The following is a 20829-nucleotide window of genomic DNA, read 5'->3' as shown; positions in this document are numbered from 1 at the left end:
TCACAGAACTTACGGACATGGGATCCCCAGTTGATATGATATTATTAGACTTAGCGAAAGCGTTTGATAAAGTATGTCACAGGAGACTAAATTCTAAACTCCATGCAATAGGCCTCCACGATGAAGTCATTAATTGGACAATACAATTTCTTACCAAAAGGAAGCAGGTGGTAAGAGTATTTGGGGATGGTGGATCAATTTTCTCAGAATCAGCGGATGTAGAAAGCAGAGTACCCCAAGGCATAGTTTTGGGCCCAACTCCATTCAACATCTACATTAATAATGCATCTTCAGTCATAAAGAATAAGATATGCTTAAACGCTGATGATTCCAAAATAGTCAGTCCAATTTGTGACCCTCAAAGTACCAAAGACATCTAAGCAGATCTCAATGCACTCAACGTGGGCAAAAACCTGGCAACTAGAATTTAATATCCAGAAATGCAAGGTCATACACTTTGGAGCAAACAGCCCTCTCAGCCAGTATTTTATGGAATCCAATTGTGGTTCTAAACAGCCACTTACAACCAGTCACTGCAAAAAAGATCTGGGAGTCTTGGTTGATAACAAGCTCAAATTCAACTTACACACGCAGTCTGCAGGAGCCAAAGCCAACCAAACTCTCGGTATAATAAAGAGAACATTCTGCAGTAGATCTCCAGCAGTGATTACTAAGCTCCTAAAGGGCCTGATCCGACCAAAATTAGAATTTGGGATGTCCATTGCAACGCCAGTTAACAAGCTTGACCAATCGATTCTGGAATTGGTGCAGCAGAGAGCAACGAAATGCATAAGGGGTTTTCAAAATTTGCCATATTCTACCAGACTCCAGAGGCTCAAAATACCATCTCTCACATACCGACGTAAGCGAGGAGATGTATTGATGACATTCATATTGATCTACAATCACGATATCATCCCTGACTTATTCCAGTTAGATAGTTTGTCAAGAACAAGAGGGCACCCCCTAAAGCTCTACCAGAAACGCACTAATACCAGGCTACAAAACAAATTTTTCTCCAACCATGTGGTTGGCTTATGGAATTCCCTTAGCCAGAATGCAGTCATGTCCCCTAATACTGAAGCCTTCAAGTCAGCTGTTGACAGAGATTGGTGCAGCAAGTCATGGCACACAGTTTGGGATGTGCCCGATGAGCTGAGCCACCATCATCATTGATTGGCGTCACAGGATTCGTCCTTATCGCTGGCAAGTGCGATTTAAGGTAATATATCTAAGCCATTGACAGACACTCAACACCATCCCCAGATAGAGTAGGAATTCTATGCAATTGTCTGTGGATGCCCTCACTATCACCAGTATCTATACAGCTGACATTTTAGAATTAAAACTGATCCATGAACCCCCAAAATTAGTTGCTCTTTGACCAGCCAATCATCAAATGCTCCCCTAGGCATCAATAATGATTTTACATATTCAGCTATATGACCACCCTATCACTTATCTTGCAGGCCCAGAAATACTTATAAAAGATGCCCTTCCATACCTTCATGTCACCTCTGGAAATGACTCACTTCAAAAGGAAGTGAGTCTTGTGTATCTAATTATGAAGCTCCTCTTAGACAGCTGGAAGATAGTTGAAATGATAAACTTGAAATGATGAAGAATTAAAACTTTACAGAAAGTTATTAAAAATGGATGCCCTAAAACAAAACAAAAAAAAACAGCAACAGATGCAATTCTTCAAAATTTGCTTTGTTTTTATAGCAACTATGCAACAGTGTCTATACTTCTTCAGTAGGTTTTGAAAAAAAAAAACTAAATGGAGAGCAAGAGATGTTGTCATCTGGCCAGTGTCTACTTGATCAGCTGAAAAACACAACAAGAAATCCAATGCCTGTTGTGTCTACCAGAAAATGATAATAAAAGAACCATGCTTAAATCATTAGTTACCAAACTACTCAAGGGAGCATGTGGGTATTTATTTATTCTACTTTTATGACAAACATTTTCTTGTCATAATTGACTACGGTACTGTAGCTTCTAATTTGAATTCAATGAACCAAACAACTATACATAACAGAGCAAAGCATGTTGTTTTCTTGTCTTGGTATTCCTTATATTCTCAGTCCAGATAAAGGACCCCAGCCTACCTCTGGAAGGTTCTAGGAATTTCTAAAAGAGTAAGGCACCCAAAATACTACCTTTAGCCTAGATAACCCACAGCTCCATGAATTGGCTGAGAAAGCTGTTGTAATTACTAAAAGTATGATTAAAAACTGTAATTTGCAAAGAACTGATATTCAGTTAGCATTGCTTGAACACAGAGACAAACCTAGCCAAGAACTTTATTCACCCACTCAATTACTGATGAACAAGAGCACAGATGCACATTTTCCTGCATCATAGGCTATTTTAATTTTAGTTTCCTTTGGATCTGCATTCTTAGCCTGAAATTTGAAAGTTAGAAAGAGATCAAAACATTATTATAATACTTACAAAAAGGCTCAACATCCCTTGACTGTAGGACAGGTAGTCAGAACTCAGAAGACAAACAGAACATGGGACTTGGCAGTTTGCAATTATATTTAAAATGGATAACCTCCCACTCATATACAGTGGACTCTTCAAATAACAAACAATACTAATGTAAAGAAGCATATCAGGGGTCACCATTGGAATTTTAATGAAATCAGCAGTGATATTTCAGAAGCAAAACTGAGATGCAAATGTCCCCTGCTTAAGACCTAAGATAGGCTATCATCACCAGACCAACCACAAACTGCTATAAACAACAGTGTATCTACAGGGGCATTTTTTTTTGGGGGGGGGGGGCAAGGGGGCAGTTTCTCACCCTATAATGTGAAGAAAAAAACTATTACACATCTCATGCCCTTTGACCATCTGGATATGGACCACCCTTGCCCTCCTCCCACAATAAAAATGCTGGAGATTTGCCCCTGTTTATCTACCTACATTTCTGTAAATACTAGTTTTAACCCCTCCCATGGAGACAACACTAATGTTAGAATGGAGCTGAGTGTTTAAATTGTCTGCTTCCCAACAACTAGGCTAGGAATAGAAGACAAGACTATTGAATGGCGATTCAAATTGTAGACTATTACCTTTTTTATTACATTGCTTCCTTTAAATTGAGAATAATTATGCAGGATTAACAAAACCAGGAAGCAGTAGAGATTGAATAAGCAGTGAAAATAATTCTTGAAAGTTTTATTCTGCTATCTAAACTACTGTCTAAAGTAAAAAAAAAAAACTTTCTAGAGCTTTAATATTTTGAGAAATGAATCTATTTTAGAAAAGCAGCAAATCATCCTCTACGTTATCAAAAACAGTTGTTTTGACAATAGCCTATCATAGGCCTAAAAATGTTTCAAAGGCCTATAGAAAAAGAAGAAAACTCTATAGGCCTTATTCACTAATAATTTTGGTAAAATTCTACTTTAGCTACTTTTGACTATCTTGGAAAGGGGTTAGGTTAGGAAAATGAAACTTTCAGGGATGGGTCTACAGGCTAAAGAATGTCCGGGAAGGTATTTTGAAGTACCTACCTCCACTCCTTCTACCTCTAGAGGGTCCTGAAACTTGCCTACTTGACAGGTCTGTGCCCATTGAAATTTTGACAAAACATTTACCTTAATTTTCAGTTATCAGTTTATTTTTCTCTGGCTTTAGTTCTGAAAATGCAATTTCAGTTATTTGAGCAGAATTTTAAGACATATAAATAGTTTATTTTCAAAATTTAGGAAATATATTTGCATATCTTTAAAACCTTATAAATTGGGATTGAGCAAAGTTGTGAAGCTGAAAAAAATTTTATTATACTTCATTTAAGCAGAAGATCCATTTTGCAAGGTTTTGCTTTTATAACACACATATTTTTAAAGGTCATCAAAGGTCAAGACCCTCTAGAGGGAGAAGGAATGGAGATAAATACTCCAAAATACCTTCCCATGGCGTACTTTAGTCTGTAGACCCAATCTCTGACAGTTTCATTTTCCTAGCCTAACCCCTTTCCAAGATAGTCAAAAGTAACTAAAGTAGAATTTTACCATAATTTTTACTAACCAGTCAATAGCAGACTTATTTTCAGGAACACAGTTTGACAAATATACCCATGGATTTACTATGGTTTCCTTCATTATTTCTGACCTAGTAACCATGAAATTATATTTTTAATTTTTTTGCTAAAAGGGACATCTATTTGATAATGTAGTGTCGAGCTTCAAAATGACCTTAAAGACGATTTTATGATTAAAATAAAAGATGACCAACGACAGGGCATAGCGCTATTGTGAAATATTTTTATGCGTATTTTCTTTTTTAGCAAGATATGCGTTGTAGAGCAAAATTCTAGACGTTGTTGGATCCAAAACAAACTTTTGTCTTGGATCTTAGCACATTTTGGAATATTTGGAAAGGAATTTACTGATAGCACAACTAGGGTTGCTGTTTTGTCATCCGGTAAAAAAAAATCACTATAAATCACTAGCTAGAAGAAAATCACAAGGCAACATAAAAAATCACGAGAAATAGTGATAAATCATAAGGGTGGCAACCCTAAGCATTACTAAGTAAAATATTTCGAATGCCCAGGATTTAATAATAAAACCTACACAAAAAGAATTTTTATTGTATGCGATAAAAAGAACAATGAGTACGCTAGAAACTACGTTAATTTAATTTTTGAAATTTAATTATCCTTAAGGATCGGAAAACAATTGTATATGGGATTCCAATCTCATGCGCTGGAATAACAACCTGTTGGGCCATTAAAAAATACATGGAATCCAAAACAAGTGAATGTTCAAGAGAAGGTGCAGAAGTAGAGGGCTCTGAACCCAATGAGAAGAGTGAACCTGCTGCAGAAATGGAAAAGAATCAAGATCTTAGTTACACTGGAAAATAAGAACCGACTCCAGTACAAGAAGATTTAGATGAGTCTTCATATTTTCCTCCATCTGTAGCTCGGTCCAACAGAACACCAATGAAGCTTGGGTGTAACAACGAGGATTTACCAATGAAGGAAAATGAAGGAATAAGGAGCAGATTCTGGAAAAATGTGGATTTTGTCTGCAAGAAAGCAGCCTCTATTTACAACAGTGCAAGATATTTCTTGGAGACTGTGGTCTCATACAGCATAACCAATAGCGAAAATAAATGTGATGTAGATCAGTCCCAGCCAACAAATACTTTTAAACATCTTATGCCTTGCCTGTCTATTTATGATAAAATGAAGATATGGGTATCATCTATCGTGAGATTGACTGGAGTTGCCATTTGCCTAGTCACATCTAATTTACTTGATATTTTACTTGTCACATCTTTACTTGTCACATTACTAGTCACATCTAATTTACTTGCTAATTTACTTGCTATTATTTTAAAAGACGTTATTTTCTTCCCGACCTATTTGATTCCAGAAATATAACTAAGTACCAACTTTAAAAGTTACAACTGTAAACACTTACAGGCACTAATGTGTTTTTTCAATCGCTACAGAGCTCTCATGTAGTTGGGGATAAGAGCCTATTTCACTTTAAGTTTTTGAAGGAGATGATTCTTGGAAATTAGTTATTGACTGTACTTCTGAACACCTGTATTTTATGCTGCAAACGTTTATTTGACGGAAGAATCAATTTTTATTCCAATTTAAGTTTGTTTGAGAGCACATTACGAAAAAAAAAATGCTGACCTAGCGAGTTGCCTACTTGTTAAATCACACAGCGATGATAGTAAAAAAGCCTCCAGTAACAATATTTTATACTTTCAGTAAGCTATTATTTTAAAAGGCGTTATTTTCCAAGCCTAAAGTATTGTGTCATACAAAATAAGAATTTCAAATTCTAAAGTCAAGTAACTTCCCGACCTTTCGAATTGACTTATCGATGGAATAAGAATCAATGCTGAAAGAATCCAACAGTTGATGTTCACGGTGCTCAAGTCTCTTTTGATGAAATATTTCCCAAGTATGTTATGGCTTAGTCAATCTTATTTCTCCTTTTGAATGCATCATATCAATACCGTTAGTGTGACGTCATATTTAGTTAGGAAAATATTACAAATTATAAAAGCATTAATAGAGTTTAGACAATATGACATCACGTTCGGTATAAACATCACAGCAGCTTGATCACGATGACGTCATTTCCTTAATATAAGAAGAATTGAATTGACAATGTTAATCATTTGAATAAAGTATCTCTTAGGCGAAAAATGTTTATCTTCAAAACTATTGCATATGGGATTCCAATCTCATGCGCTGGAATAACAACCTGTTGGGCCATTAAAAAATACATGGAATCCAAAACAAGTGAATGTTCAAGAGAAGGTGCAGAAGTAGAGGGCTCTGAACCCAATGAGAAGAGTGAACCTGCTGCAGAAATGGAAAATAATCAAGATCTTAGTTACACTGGAAAAGAAGAACCGACTCCAGTACAAGAAGATTTAGATGAGTCTTCATATTTTCCTCCATCTGTAGCTCGGTCCTACACAACACCAATGAAGCATGAGCGTAACAATGAGGATTCACCAATGAAGGAAAATGAGGGAATAAGGAACAAATTTTGGAAAAAAGTGGGTTCTGTCTGCAAGAGTGCAGCCTCTATTTGCAACAGTGTAACATCTTTCTTGGAGACTGCGGCGTCATACAGTATAACCATTAGCAAAAATAACAAAATGAAGATATTTGTTTCGTCTATTTATGATAAAAGGAAGATATTTGTTTCGTCTTTCTTTGATAAAATGAAGATATTTGTTTCGTCCATCGGCCTTCTTCCTCTGAGAGCGATTGCAGTTGCCATCGCTGCATCTACTGTTGCTAAATGTATAGTCATTGCTGCATATATAGTTCTTGGATTAGGTACACCTACCGCTAGAGATTTAGTTCCCATTGCACTTGATTGCTTCGTTTTTCCTGTATTTTTCTATTTTCACCTGTTACTAATTTCTTATTTGAACCTGTTGTTTCAAGAGTATGTTGAACCCTTGCTGCAGTTGTAATTCAAACAGCTAGTTATGTTTTAGATGCAGTTGTTGACTTAGTTATACTGCTTTTTCTATTGTAAAACTACAGTTGTTGACTTTTTTGTGCCTATTAAATAAAAAAAACAAGTTTTTTTAACTGAAAGTAGGGAACGACGTTAAGTTAGGTCAGGTTAGGTTAGGATTAATCGTTTTTTATTTATTTCGTATATGAAAGGGGCTGTCCCCTCCTCAGCGCCTCGTTCTATATGCTAAAGTTTGTTATTGGAGTTTTGAAAATTGCAAGGGTTTTAAGTTATGCCCTGGGGGAATATAAGGGATTTATAGAAGGCGTTGTCGCAGAAACTTCAAAAAAGGCTAATTCGATTTAAAATTAAAGAGCTAGTGCCCTTTTTAATAGTCGAAAGTGATTGGAGTGTAACTAGCCCCCCCCCCCCCAAGCCCATCATTTCCCCAAACACATCCAATCAAAATTTTCAGATAGCCATTTTGTTCAGCGTAGTTGATTTCAAGATGTAAAATATATTTTTGAGGAGGACACTCCCCACAACCCTCAGGGCAAGGGTTTTAAGTAATGCCCTGCGGGAATATAAGATTTTTGTAGAAGGCGTTGTCGTAGAAACTTCAAAAAAGGCTCATTCGATTGGAAATTCAAAGGGATAGTGCCCTTTTTAATAGTTGAAAGTGATTGGAGGGGACTAGCCCCCCGGCCAATCATTCCCCCAAGCCCATCCAATCAAAATTTTGAGATAGCCATTTTGTTCAGCGTAGTTGATTTTCAAATAGAAAGCATGTTTTTGAGAAGGACAATTCCCCACAACCCTCAGGGCAAGGGTTTTAAGTTATTCCCTGGGGGTATATAAAGTTTTTATAGAAGGCGTTGTTGTAGAAACTTCAAAACAGGTTCATTCGATTGGAATTTAAAGGGCTAGTGCCCATTTTAATAGTCAAAAATGATTGGAGGGCAACTAGCTTCCCCCCCCCACGCCCATCATTTCCCCAAACACATCCAATCAAACTTTTTAAATAGCCATTTTGTTAAGTGTAGCTGATATCCAGATGGAAAATATGTTTTTGAGGAGGACACTCCCCCACAACCCTCAGGGCAAGTGTTTTAAGTTATGCCCTGGGAGCATATAAGGTTTTTTATAGAAGGTGTTGTCGTAGAAACTTCAAAACAGGTACATTTAATTGGAAATTCAATGGAAATTCAAATTCGCCCATCATTTCCCCAAACACATCCAATCAAAATTTTGAGATAGCCATTTTGTTCAGCGTAGTTGCTTTCCAGATATAAAATATGTTTTTGAGGAGGACAATCCCCCACAACAAAAAAAATTTTAAACAAGAAAAACGGGTTTTAATTTTCTATAAAACAGTGAAATACAAAACAATTAATTATGCACAAAAGCTCCGAATATTTCGGCCCCACATCCGGGAGCCTTTCTCAACGGAAAACAAATAAAATAAAATAAATAAATAAAATAAAAAAAAAAACTTATCTTACATCACAATAAAACATACTAAACACTTAAAGAGAAAGAAAAAAAAAACAAAAGAAAAAATATAAATAAATAAGAAACAAAACTCACATATTAAATAAACACTTCCATGCACTGAATGTCTATAATGCTTCAACTGGCCTCCTCCCACTATATAAATGGAAATATATTAAATAAACACTTCCATGCACTGAATGTCTATAATGATTCTACTCGCCTCCTCCCAGTATATAAATGGAAATCTATCAAAAATGAAGAATATATTTATACTTAGACCAAAACAATAAAAGGTCAACTAACCCCCCGGCCCATAACCCTTAATTAAATTTCACAAGCTCATCAACCATTTTATGAATTATAAATTGAATGGACTCGTTTGGTTGCAAGCTTAGCTGCAGCTCGTTTACTTTTCTCTTCATTTAACCCATTCTGACATTCTGACAAAAGATATAAATAATGTAGATGAGTAAAGACTAAGGGTAGTGAATATTTTAACAGATTTTGGTAGTTATCAAGAAAAAGTTAAGAACAAAGATATTAACATTTTAAAAGATTTAAAAAAAAGATGATTCTCTAATAATAACGAAAGCGGATAAGAGCAATACAGTAGTAATCCTAGAAAAAGATGATTGTGATAGTAAAATAGAAACAATTCTAAGTGATACTTCAACATATAAAAAACTTAACTCAGACCCAACTGATTTGTATGCTAAAAGATTAAGAAAAGATTTAGAAGACCTTAAAACAAATGGAAGTATCACACCCCAGATGTATCACAAGTTCTTTCCAAGGGGATCAGTTAGCCCTAGAATTTATGGTTTGCCAAAAATACATAAAACAGGCATCCCCTTAAGACCTATTGTTTCAACAACCAATTCACCAACGGTAAAAATCGAGAAATGGGCAGCAATGACACTTAAACCATTATTATATCTCCAAAATTCGTATATAAAAAACGCGAAATTTTTAAAAGATATACTTATAAGTGTAGAAATATCAGAAGAATCTAAACTGTTCATTTTTGATATAAAATCCATGTATAGGTATATTCCTTTTGATAAACCAGTTAGTATTTTATTCAAAAAACTTGAGGAATGTAAAAATGAGATAGAAGAATTATCTTCGGAACTTGAACTGGAAACTATATTAAATTTGGTCAAAAAAACTAGCAGGTATACTAACTATTTCACGTTTAGAGATAATTTTTACCATCAAATTAGGGGTTTAGCAATGGGAGGGCCTTTAAGTCCGTTGTTAGCAAATATTTATGTAGATTATGTAGAAAATTTAGCTATAGAAATATATTTATTAAAACCCAAATTTTGGGGCAGATATATGGATGATATTTTAGTTATTTGGAATTACGGGGAATCAGAAATTGAAGGTTTCTTGGACCATTTAAATAATTTGGGAGGAGAATTAATTTTTACAATTGAAAAGGAAACAGAGAATAAGTTACCGTTTCTAGATATTTTGATCCATAGAAATAATAACGAACTAGCATTTTCAATTTACCGTAAACCGACTAGTAACAACCGTTATTTGTCTTTCACATCAAATCATCCAATCCAGGTAAAAAGGGGTGTGGTTATTTCTTTAGTTAATAGGGTATTAAATTAGCATCACCAGGATACATAAGAAATGAACTAATTTTTATTAAGGATATTCTAATAGGTAATGGCTATCCGGAAAATATGATTTCTCAAATAATTGAAAAAAGGAAAAAAAATTTGACGGAACCAAAAATATTAGAAGAAGATGGGTCAAATCGATAAACACATTACATAACTTTGACTTTTATACCAATTTTATCACAAAAATTAAGAAGAGAATTAAAAAAACACAATATAAATACAGCACTTAAATCAGGACATAATATAAGCTCATTGTTAAATAAAGGGAAAGACAAGGTACCGAGAAATTTGCAAAAGGGAGTATACAAAATTCCATGTTCTTGTGGTAAATTTTATGTGGGAAGAACGCAACAAACTTTAGAAAATAGGCTACAACAACACAAGAATGCAATAGATTGCTCTTTAAAACAAAATAAAACACCGAAACGTTTGATTCAGCTGTTGCAAAACATGTTTATAATTTTCCTCATCACAGTGTTTTATTGGATCAAACAAAAATAGTAAGTACGTCTGTAGGACTTTTACAAAGTTTCGGGGAAATTATAGAAATAAAAAAGATAATATATGGGGTACTAGTATCAATAGAGATGAATGGGAATTTGGGATCAATTCAATTTATAACAGTTTAATTAAAATGCAGGCAAGATATTCAACCAGTACTGATTTTAATAATATTTCTGAAACGAAAGATGACCTTGCGAACAAAGGTCAGAATGGGTTAAATGAAGAGAAAAGTAAAAGAGCTGCAGCTAAGCTTGCAACCAAACAAGTCCATTCAATTTATAATTCATAAAATGGTTGATGAACTTGTGAAATTTAATTAAGGGTTATGGGCCGGGGGGTTAGTTGACCTTTTATTGTTTTGGTCTAAGTATAAATATATTCTTCATTTTTGATAGATTTCCATTTATATACTGGGAGGAGGCGAGTTGAATCATTATAGACATTCAGTGCATGGAAGTGTTTATTTAATATATTTCCATTTATATAGTGGGAGGAGGCCAGTTGAATAATTATAGACATTCAGTGCAAGAACGTGTTTATTTAATATGTGTGTTTTTTTTATTACTTATTTATATTTTTTCTTTTGTTTTTTTTTCGTTCTATTTATGTGTTTTTTTTGTTTTATTGTGATGTAAGTTTTTTTTTTTTTTTTTTTTTTTTTTTCCGTTGAGAAAGGCTCCCGGATGTGGGGCCGAAATATTCGGAGCTTTTGTGCATAATTAATTGTTTTGTATTTCACTGCTTTATAGAAAATTAAAACCCGTTTTTCTTGTTTAAAATTTTTTTTGTTTTTAATGGAAAAGCAGTGTGGTCTAAGAAATTATTAATCCCCCACAACCCTCAGGGCAAGGGTTATAAGTTATGCCCTGGGGGCATATTAGGTTTTTATAGAAGGCGGTATCGTAGAAACTTCAAAAGGGCTCATTCAATTGGAAATTCCGAGGGCTAGTGCCCTTCGTAATAGTCGAAAGTGATTTGAGGGCAACTAACCCCCCTCTCACGCCTACCTTTTCCCCAAACATATGCAGCAGTTGTAATATCCCTCGTCGATCGGGCCCCAAACATTTGTTCTGATTCCTACATAACAGCAGAATTAAATTTTATCAAGGACATACTTTTTGGAAATGGGTATCCTATTTTATTTATTAATAATGTAATTAATTGTAGACTGAAGAGACAGTCCCGTAAAATTAATGATAGTTTACCATGTGATATTTCTGACAAGCCCTTAAACATAATTTACCTCCCCTGCATCCCAAAAATCACTAAAAATTTTAAAAAAGTTTGCACAAAAAACAATCTGTATGTAGTATTCACAAATTTTTTTCAAATCATAAATTTTTTAAATTCTGGTAAAGATAAAACCCCAGTTACTCGCCAAAGAGGGGTCTATCAAATACCATGCAATTGTGGCAAATATTATGTGGGTAGAACAAACCAGAATTTGGAAAAGCGCATACAACAGCATACAGATGATATAGTCAAAGCTCTAAATTCTAATATTTCCACTGTTTCATTTGATTCTGCATTATGCAGCCATATTTTTAAAAATCGTGGCCACAATATTCTTTTTGATGAATCCGCCCTTGTCAGCAATGAACTAGGCATAAAGCAGGAAGTCCGAGAATCAATTGAAATCAGACTTAAGATTAATAATGATATTTTCTTACATAGGGACTTGGGGGAATATACACTAAATGCCCTGTTTACAAATTTAATTAAAAATGATCTTACAAAATATTTAAAAATACCAATAGACATTAACACAGAACTGATCACAAAAACACCTTTGAGGCTAGCTGTCAAAAAAGCTGGATTAGCAATAAGAACGTTTTTAAATTATCTTTCTTTCATCTCATTGAATCGCCTTGTTTTACCTTACTTTTTATCAGTCCTGGTTGAACTTCGCTGAAGTAAGGATGCTAGGACTGCTTAGAAAAAAATTTTAATTTTTTGTTTTATTGGTCTCATGTTGTTGTGAGTCCTTTTTCTTTCATATATTTTTGTCTTGCTGAGGACGGCCATTGGACATAGGGCCGAAATATTCATTCAAATTATCTCCACTGTCTTGCAAAAAGATTTCCCTATTGTTCTTCGTACTTTTGTTGTTTGTAGTTTTAAGCTCTGGAAATTTGGCCTTTGAGGATTACAACTCCCCCAAAGCCCTCAAGGCAAGGGTTATAATTTAAGGATTCTCCGAATCCTTCATAAAATTTCTTAAGGAAGGGATGCTCGTATAAACTTTAGAGAGGGCTCAGTTGATTGAAAATTGAAAGTTCTTGTTCACTTTTTAAGAGTCAAAAGAGATTGAAGGCCAACTAGCCCCTCTCCCTCCTCCACGCCCTAAATGCATCAGATAAAAATTTTGAGATAGAAATTTTGTTAAAATAGTTCAAAGCTCTGATGACAAAAAACTGATCGACACAGCCCATCAGGGCCCAGGGGTAGGCGTTGTAAGTTATGCCCTGGGGGATAACTTATTAAGGGGGGTTTATAACTTATGGGAAGAACACATAGGAAATCTATTATAATTATCCAATTATAAGGTTAAAATACATACTCTGTGATAGATACAAAATTGCTTAGGCACACAATTTCCTATTAAGGTGAATTCCAAACAGTCATGATCCCTTTGTGTCAGCAAGTGAAATGGTCTATACCCCCTTATTGGAGCTATTTTTTCAATCCATTCATTGTTGTCAATCGCTGTCCACAATTTGTGCAAGCTGTCTATTGTTCATATATAAGGTTTTTATCAAAGAGGTAATCGTATAGACTTTGAAAAAAGCCTCATTCGAATTAAATTGAAAGTTCCAGATCCGTTTTTTTAAGTCAAGAATAATCATACAGTAAGCGTCCCCCCCCGCCCATGCCAAAAAAACTTGAAACTTTTTGCAATCAAAAACGAACAAAAATTAATTTAAAAAAAAACTTTCCGAAAAATAAGTTTTTCAGCGAAAAGTAAAGGCCATTTTAAACTTAAGCTTAGGAGATACAAATACCTCTTAAATTCAAACTCAAAACGACCAGAAATTACTATTAAAGAATAAATGAAACCCAAGACGAACAGAAATGAAATGAACAATCATAGCAAGAAACATACAACAAGTAATAATATAAATGAATAAATAGATCTTAAAGCGAGTGATGCTTAGATTGAATATGAAGATCCAGCTTGAAACGAAAACAAATATTTTGCTATTAAAGTATAAATGAAACTTAAAACGAACAGAAATTAAATAAACAATCAATGCGAACAAACATGCTATATATATTAATGTAAATGAATAAATAAATCTTAAAACGAGTGAAACTTAAATTGAATAGTCAAATCAAGTTTGAATCGAATAAAAATAACTACAAACAACAGTTTGGGTATTGTATCACTGCAGAAGCCTAAAACCTACTGCGTCATTGGCGCTTTACTGAAAACGAATTATATTACAAATGTTTTCTTTTGTACTTAATATTGAAAATAAATATCAAAATTACTGTAAAATTTTGAACTGATGAGCTTTTAGTAGTTAATATCATTATGCATCAAATATTCAGCTCAATTTATCAGTTTTTTTCAAGATTGGTCAAGACAAATAAAGTTTCACTACAAGCAAAATTCGGATACTGCCCCCTTCTTTAACTTTGCAAGTGAAATGGTCTAAACCCCCTTATTGGAGCTATATTTTTAATCCATTCATTTTTGTCAATCGCTGTCCACAAGTTATGCAAGCTGTCTATTGTTCATATATAAGGTTTTTATCAAAGAGGTAATCGTGTAGACTTTGAAAAAAGCCTCATTCGAATTAAATTGAAAGTTCTAGATTCTTTTTTTAAAGTCAAGAATAATCGGACAGTATGCATCCCCCCCCCCATGCAAAAAAACCTTGAAACTTTTTTGCATTCAAAAACGAACAAAAATTAATTAAAAAAAAACTTTCCGAAAAATAAGTTTTTCAACAAAAAGTAAAGGCCATTTTAAACTTAAGCTCAGGAGATACAAATACCTAAACAAAATCAAATTGAATATTAGATATATAATATTGAAAGATCCATCAGTTCAAGATTTTTTTTCACTGTAATTTTTATTTTCATTTTCAATGCTTTAAGAACTGGAAAATAATAAATTTGTAATATACGAGTAATTCGTTTTCAGTGGAGCACCAATGACGCAGAAGGCTTTAGGCTTTTACAGTTAAAGAAGGGGGCAGTATCCAGATTTTGCTTGTAGTGAAACTATAATTGTCCTGACCAATGTTAAAAAGAACTAATAAATTAAACTGAATATTTAATGCATAATGATATTAATTGCTAAAAGCTCATCAGTTCAAAAATTTACTGTAACTTTAATATTTATTTTCAATATTAAGTACAAAAGAAAACATTTGTAATATAATTCGTTTTCAGTAAAGCGCCAATGACGCAGTAGGTTTTAGCCTTCTGCAGTGATACGATACCAAGAGTCTTGTTTTTAATCATTTTTATTCGATTCAAACTTGATTTGCATATTCAATTTAAGTTTCACTCGTTTTAAGATTTATTTATTCATTTACTTTAATATAAATTGTGTTTTTGTTCGCATTGATTGTTTATTTAATCTCTATTCGTTTTAAGCTTGACTTTCATATTCAATCTAAGCATTACTCGCTTTAAGATCTATTTATTCATTTATATTATATTACTTGTTGTATGTTTTTTGCTATGATTGTTTATTTAATTTCTGTTCGTTTTGAGTTTGATTTATTCTTTAATAGTAATTTCTGGTCGTTTTGAGTTTGAATTTTAACAGGTATTTGTATATCCTGATCTTAAGTTTAAAATGGCCTTTACTTTTCTTTGAAAAACATATTTTTCGGAAAGTTTTTTTTAGTTAATACTATTAAGGCTAAGTCTATGAAGGTAAAATTTGAGAGAATATTGATGGAAATTCAAACTAACAAAAGACACTATATGCATTTAAATTGTAAAAATAGCGTATCTTAAGAATTGATTTGTGTATTAAGTTTGAACTTTCAGAGAATACTTAAAGGGGAAGATCAATTAACTGGAAGGCAATATGTGCACACTTCTACTATTGCTACTGGTGCTGCAACATTTACTAGTTTTAATACTACTATTACTACTGCTCTAATTGCTACTTCTATCGCCACTACTTGTAAGGTCAAGAGAATTATGATGAAAATTTCAAAAAGTATATGAATATACATGTTATCAAAAGAGCAAAACGACAATATCATAGTAATGGCTAATTGTATCAAGTTGAGTAGTTATAGTACTGCGGTGACTACTATTACAACAATGCCTCAGGGTATGAAGGAGAAATTTTTAGAGAATATGCAGGTTATCAAAAGGGCATATCAGCAATATCTTAGGTAGGAACAGTTTTGTGTGTGAAATTAAAACTTACAAGCCTTGCTATGGTAGATGTTGAACAAACCAAAAGACAATATTTGCAGCATAATACTTCTGCTTCTACTCCTATAACAACTACTACTACTACTGCTATTTTTATTACTTCTACTTCTACTACTCCTACTGCTACTACTTTAACTACTGGTGATACTACTACTAATTATAAACTGTAAAAGGGTATTGAGGCAAAAATTTTTAGTAATATTGTAACTGTATTGAAATAAATCGAAACACACTATGCCCACATATGTTATCAAGAGGACGTATCAGCAATGCTTCAGGACCGTCTGATGGTATTAAGCTAAATATTTCATCGTGTGTTGAAGGGGATGTTGAAAAAAAGGTGCTATATGTATATTGCTACTAATGCTACTACTGCTGCTACACTACTGCTACTACTACTAACAACCCACCGCAGCACCAAGCCGCCTGAGGCCAACACAGCTACGCACGATCCTCCTCCACCCCAATCTATTCAAAGCCTCCCTTTTTACACCCACCTACGAAGTTCCCATTTCCTTTAAATCTTTCTTTATAACGTCCTCCCACCCCAGACGGGGACGACCTTCTTTCTGTTTAGCCCTAGATGGTTGGCCGAAAAGAACAATCTTCTGTCATCCTTCATCCGCCCAACGTGCCCTAACCACCTCAACCTTTCTTTCATTATAGCCCTAGAGAGCGGTATTGAACCACATATTTCGTATAGCCTATTGTTTGAAATACGGTCATTCATCCGGATACTGCTGCTACACAAGCTAAGAGTATTAAGGTAAAGATTTGAATGAATATATAGGCAGATGCTGAACTAAATCAGAACGACCGGTTGATGGTATTAAGCTAAATATTTCATCGTGTGTTCAAGGGGATGTTGAAAAAAGGTGCTATATGCATATTGCAACTAATGCTACTACTGCTGCTACACAAGCTACGAGTATTAAGGTAAAGATTTGAAGTAATATATAGGCAGATGCTGAACTAAATCAGAACGACCGGTTGATGGTATTAAGCTAAAAATTTCATCGTGTGTTGAAGGGGATGTTGAAAAAAGGTGCTATATGCATATTGCTACTAATGCTACTACTGCTGCTACACAAGCTAAGAGTATTAAGGTAAAGATTTGAAGGAATATGTAGGCAGATGCTGAACTAAATCAGAACAACCGGTTGATGGTATTGAGCTAAATATTTCATTGTGTGTTCAAGGGGATGTTGAAAAAAGCTGCTATATGCATATTGCAACAAATACTACTACTGCTGCTAAACAAGCTAAGAGTATTAAAGTAAAGATCTGAAGGAATAAATAGGCTGATGCTGAACTACATCAGAACGACCGGTTGATGGTAATAAGCTAAATATTTTATCGTGTGTTGAATGGGATTTTGAAAAAAGGTGCTATATGCATATTGCAACTAATGCTACTACTGCTGCTACACAAGCTACGACTATTAAGGTAAAGATTTGAAGGAATATATAGGCAGATGCTGAACTAAATCAGAACGAGCGGTTGATGGTATTGAGCTAAATATTTCATCGTGTGTTGAAGAGGATGTTGAAAAAAGGTGCTATATGCATATTGCAACTAATGCTACTACTGCTGCTACACAAGCTACGAGTATTAAGGTAAAGATTTGAAGGAATATATAGGCAGATGCTGAACTAAATCAAAACGACCGGTTGATGGTATTAAGCTAAGTATTTCATCGTGTTTTGAAGGGGATGTTGAAAAAAGGTGCTATATGCATATTGCTACTAATGCTAGTACTGCTGCTGCACAAGCTAAGAGTATTAAGGTAAAGATTTGAAGGAAGATGCTGAACTAAATCAGAAGGACCGGTTGATGGTATTGAGCTAAATATTTCATCGTGTGTTCAAGGGGCTGTTGAAAAAAGGTGCTATGTGCATATTGCTACTAATGCAACTACTGCTGCTACACAAGCTAAGAGTATTAAGGTAAAGATTTGAAGGAATATAAAGGCAGATGCTGAACTAAATCAGAACAACCGGTTGATGGTATTAAGCTAAATATTTCATCGTGTATTCAAAGAGATGCTGACAAAATGTGCTATATGCATATTGCTACTAATGCTACTACTGCTGCTACACAAGCTAAGGGTTTTAAGGTGAAGCTTTTAAGGAATATTTAGGCAGAGGCTGAGCTAAACCAGAACGAACTAGGATCATATAGATTGTCAATAGGGTGATAAAGCAATAACGGCTTACATTATTAAGTTAGGCCATTCAGGGTAAGTTGTAACAGATTTTGAACTAGCCAGAAGACACTATGTGTACACTTTTGATACTACTTCTACGGGTACTGTAACTAATGACACACATTTAGGGGGAGTTTCAATTAAACAAAAAACTATAAGCATGCAAGTATCGAAAGGGCATATAAGAAATATCTTCGGTAGCGCTGCTCTATCATAGCTAATAATATCATTTATATTTCAAAGGAGCTAATTTGATTAAAAATTCAAAATTTTAGTACCATTTTTAGAGTCAAAAGTGATTGGAGGGCAATCAGCCCTCCTATTTAGCTCATAATTTTCCAAACACTTCCAATCAAAATTTAAGATAACCATTTTCTTCAGCATAGCTGAGCCGTCTTGTAACTTTATCTCTGGGACTATTGCGTAGATCAACCCTAAAACTAAATCTTGACTTAAGATTAAACCAAATAGCACTATGTGTATGCTGATTGCCAATAAGACATCTCAGCAGTATCCTAAGAACGAGGGAGGGTATTATGTTCAAAATTTCAGGAATACTTATGTTACTACTTCTGCTCTTAAAATCTAAATAAATCGAAAAGTGCAAGTGTATCCAAGCTCTCAAAGAGCATAGATGGATTCTTTTTGCGAATGGTATCAACTTTTATTTTTCAGGTCACTAAAAGATATTATAAAGCAAAATTAAACGCTACTATTTGCGTCCAAATTTTTAAAAGGGTGAATATTGTTAAAAATTGTTGAAAAACTTTGTCCATTATAGAAATAGCAGGCCAAATTATAAATTCTTAAAGAAAAACCGAAAATATTTGAACTATTATTTTCTTTTTCCATGAAAAGACTATGCCAATATAAAACTAACTGAAATAAATAAAAAAAAAACTTTTTCCAACAAATAAGTTTTTCAAAGAAAAGTACAGAACTCAATTAAACCAAAAGTTTATTGGAGGACCAGCATTGACAAATAAATGATACCAAAAAAACTTTAAATTATAATAGATAACCAAGTCAAACTCAAAACAAGCAGAATTTAACATGAGTGGGGCTCAAAACCCCTATGCTTTCCCAATGTCAGAACATAATTTGTACATTAGCCCACCACTAGGTGGAAAGACAAAGCCGACGAATCCCTCGCTCAAGCCCACATCCAGGTGGACGAAGCTGTGAACGTGGCAAGCGATAGGTCAACCTGGAGAGGCCTGGTCTCATCATTCTCTACGCCGAACCCTCGGCAGGAGCCTTAAGTCAAGTCATATGTATATTAATCTAATAATGGACATTAATTTATATATTTTGTAGTTTTGGAAATTAGGTCTTTAAGGATGACAATCCCCCCCACCCCCAGAGACCACAGGACAAAGTCTGTAAGTTAAGGCCTGGGGGCGTATGATGTTTTTATTGAAAGAGTAGGAACTTTAAAAGGGCTCATTCAATTGGACATTAAAAGGGCTAGTGCCTTTTTTATTAATAGTTGAAAGTGATTGGAGAGTGATTAACGCCCCTCTCACGCCCACCATTCTCCCAAACACATCCAATCAAAATTTTGAGATAATTGAAATATAATTTGAAATTGAAATTGTCCTTTATATCATAGGCAGCGTGCTAGCGCTCCCTAAGTAAAGAACGATGTGAGCATAATGTGTTTTTTTTTCTCCATACCCGGGCACCTTGTATCGAAGGAGTTGTCTTAGAAACTTTGAAAAGGGCCCATTCGATTGGAATATGGAGTGGTTAGTGCTGTTTTTAATAATCAAAAGTGATTGGAGGGCAACTAGCCCCTCCCCCCCCCCACGCCCGTCATTTTCCCAAACGCATCCAATCAAAATTTTGAGATAGCTATTTTGTTCAGCTTAGTTGATTTCCACATAGAAAATATCTTTTTGAGGTGGGCACTCCCCCACAACCCTCGGGACAAGGGTTTTAGCATTAAAACCCTTGCATCATCACAATCATTAGAAGCATTTGAACAAGGCGAGTCAGCTCTTTCCTTTTTAGACAATACTGACCGGATTTCATTATAATTTACCCACTGAAAAAAAGCTATGGCAAAACATCTGAAATCATAAACTAGTTATCAGGAGGTACATTATAATTAAAAAGCCCTAAGTTAGATTAACGTTGTTTTTAGTGTAATCATTGTTTTCCATTTCACACACACTAAAGATTCATTTTATTTGCCATTCAAAATAATTTACTTAGTCATACTATCAGTAAATTTATTTCCAATAATTCCAGCATATGCTTGGATCTAAAGATACAAATATGTCATTTCCAACAATTTCCAAAAAGAAAATACACCTAGTATTATCTCAAAAGTTAAAATATCGCTATTGCCTGTTTTGGTGAAATTTTTGTTTTAAATACCCTTAAACACCGGATGCAATGTTGCCACTTGACCGATACAGAAAAACGGTGCCAGTCGATGAAAAAAGCGGTGTTTTTGTGGTATCCTTTCTACCTAAACACGGCATAATTCATGGTGTATTTTTATACCCATAATGCTTTTACGTCGTCACTAGTTTTAACAAAAAATTACTTTTTAAAAGCAATTAATCCTTTTCTACTTTTCTTGCGAATTGATACTATTCTTTATTAT

At 34.3% G+C, this 20829-nt stretch overlaps 1 protein-coding gene across 1 annotated transcript in view; it reads right to left on the bottom strand.

Moving 5' to 3' along the window:
* Window positions 1-4134, bottom strand: part of LOC148952798 (WD repeat-containing protein 11-like) — a 311667-nt gene extending 307533 nt beyond the window's left edge. Inside the window, exon 1 of the mRNA XM_089087426.1 lies at window positions 4045-4134. Coding sequence (XP_088943552.1) covers window positions 4045-4118 — 74 coding nt within the window. The 5' untranslated portion in view covers window positions 4119-4134. The remainder of the gene's footprint in view (window positions 1-4044) is intronic.
* Window positions 4135-20829: the final 16695 nt, after the last annotated feature.

This window comes from Artemia sp. Qi Xiang Cuo, chromosome 4, assembly GCF_049724085.1.
Source record: "Artemia sp. Qi Xiang Cuo chromosome 4, ASM4972408v1, whole genome shotgun sequence".
NCBI classification, from domain to species: Eukaryota; Metazoa; Arthropoda; class Branchiopoda; order Anostraca; family Artemiidae; genus Artemia; species Artemia sp. Qi Xiang Cuo.
This window is presented reverse-complemented; position numbering and strand designations above follow the sequence as displayed.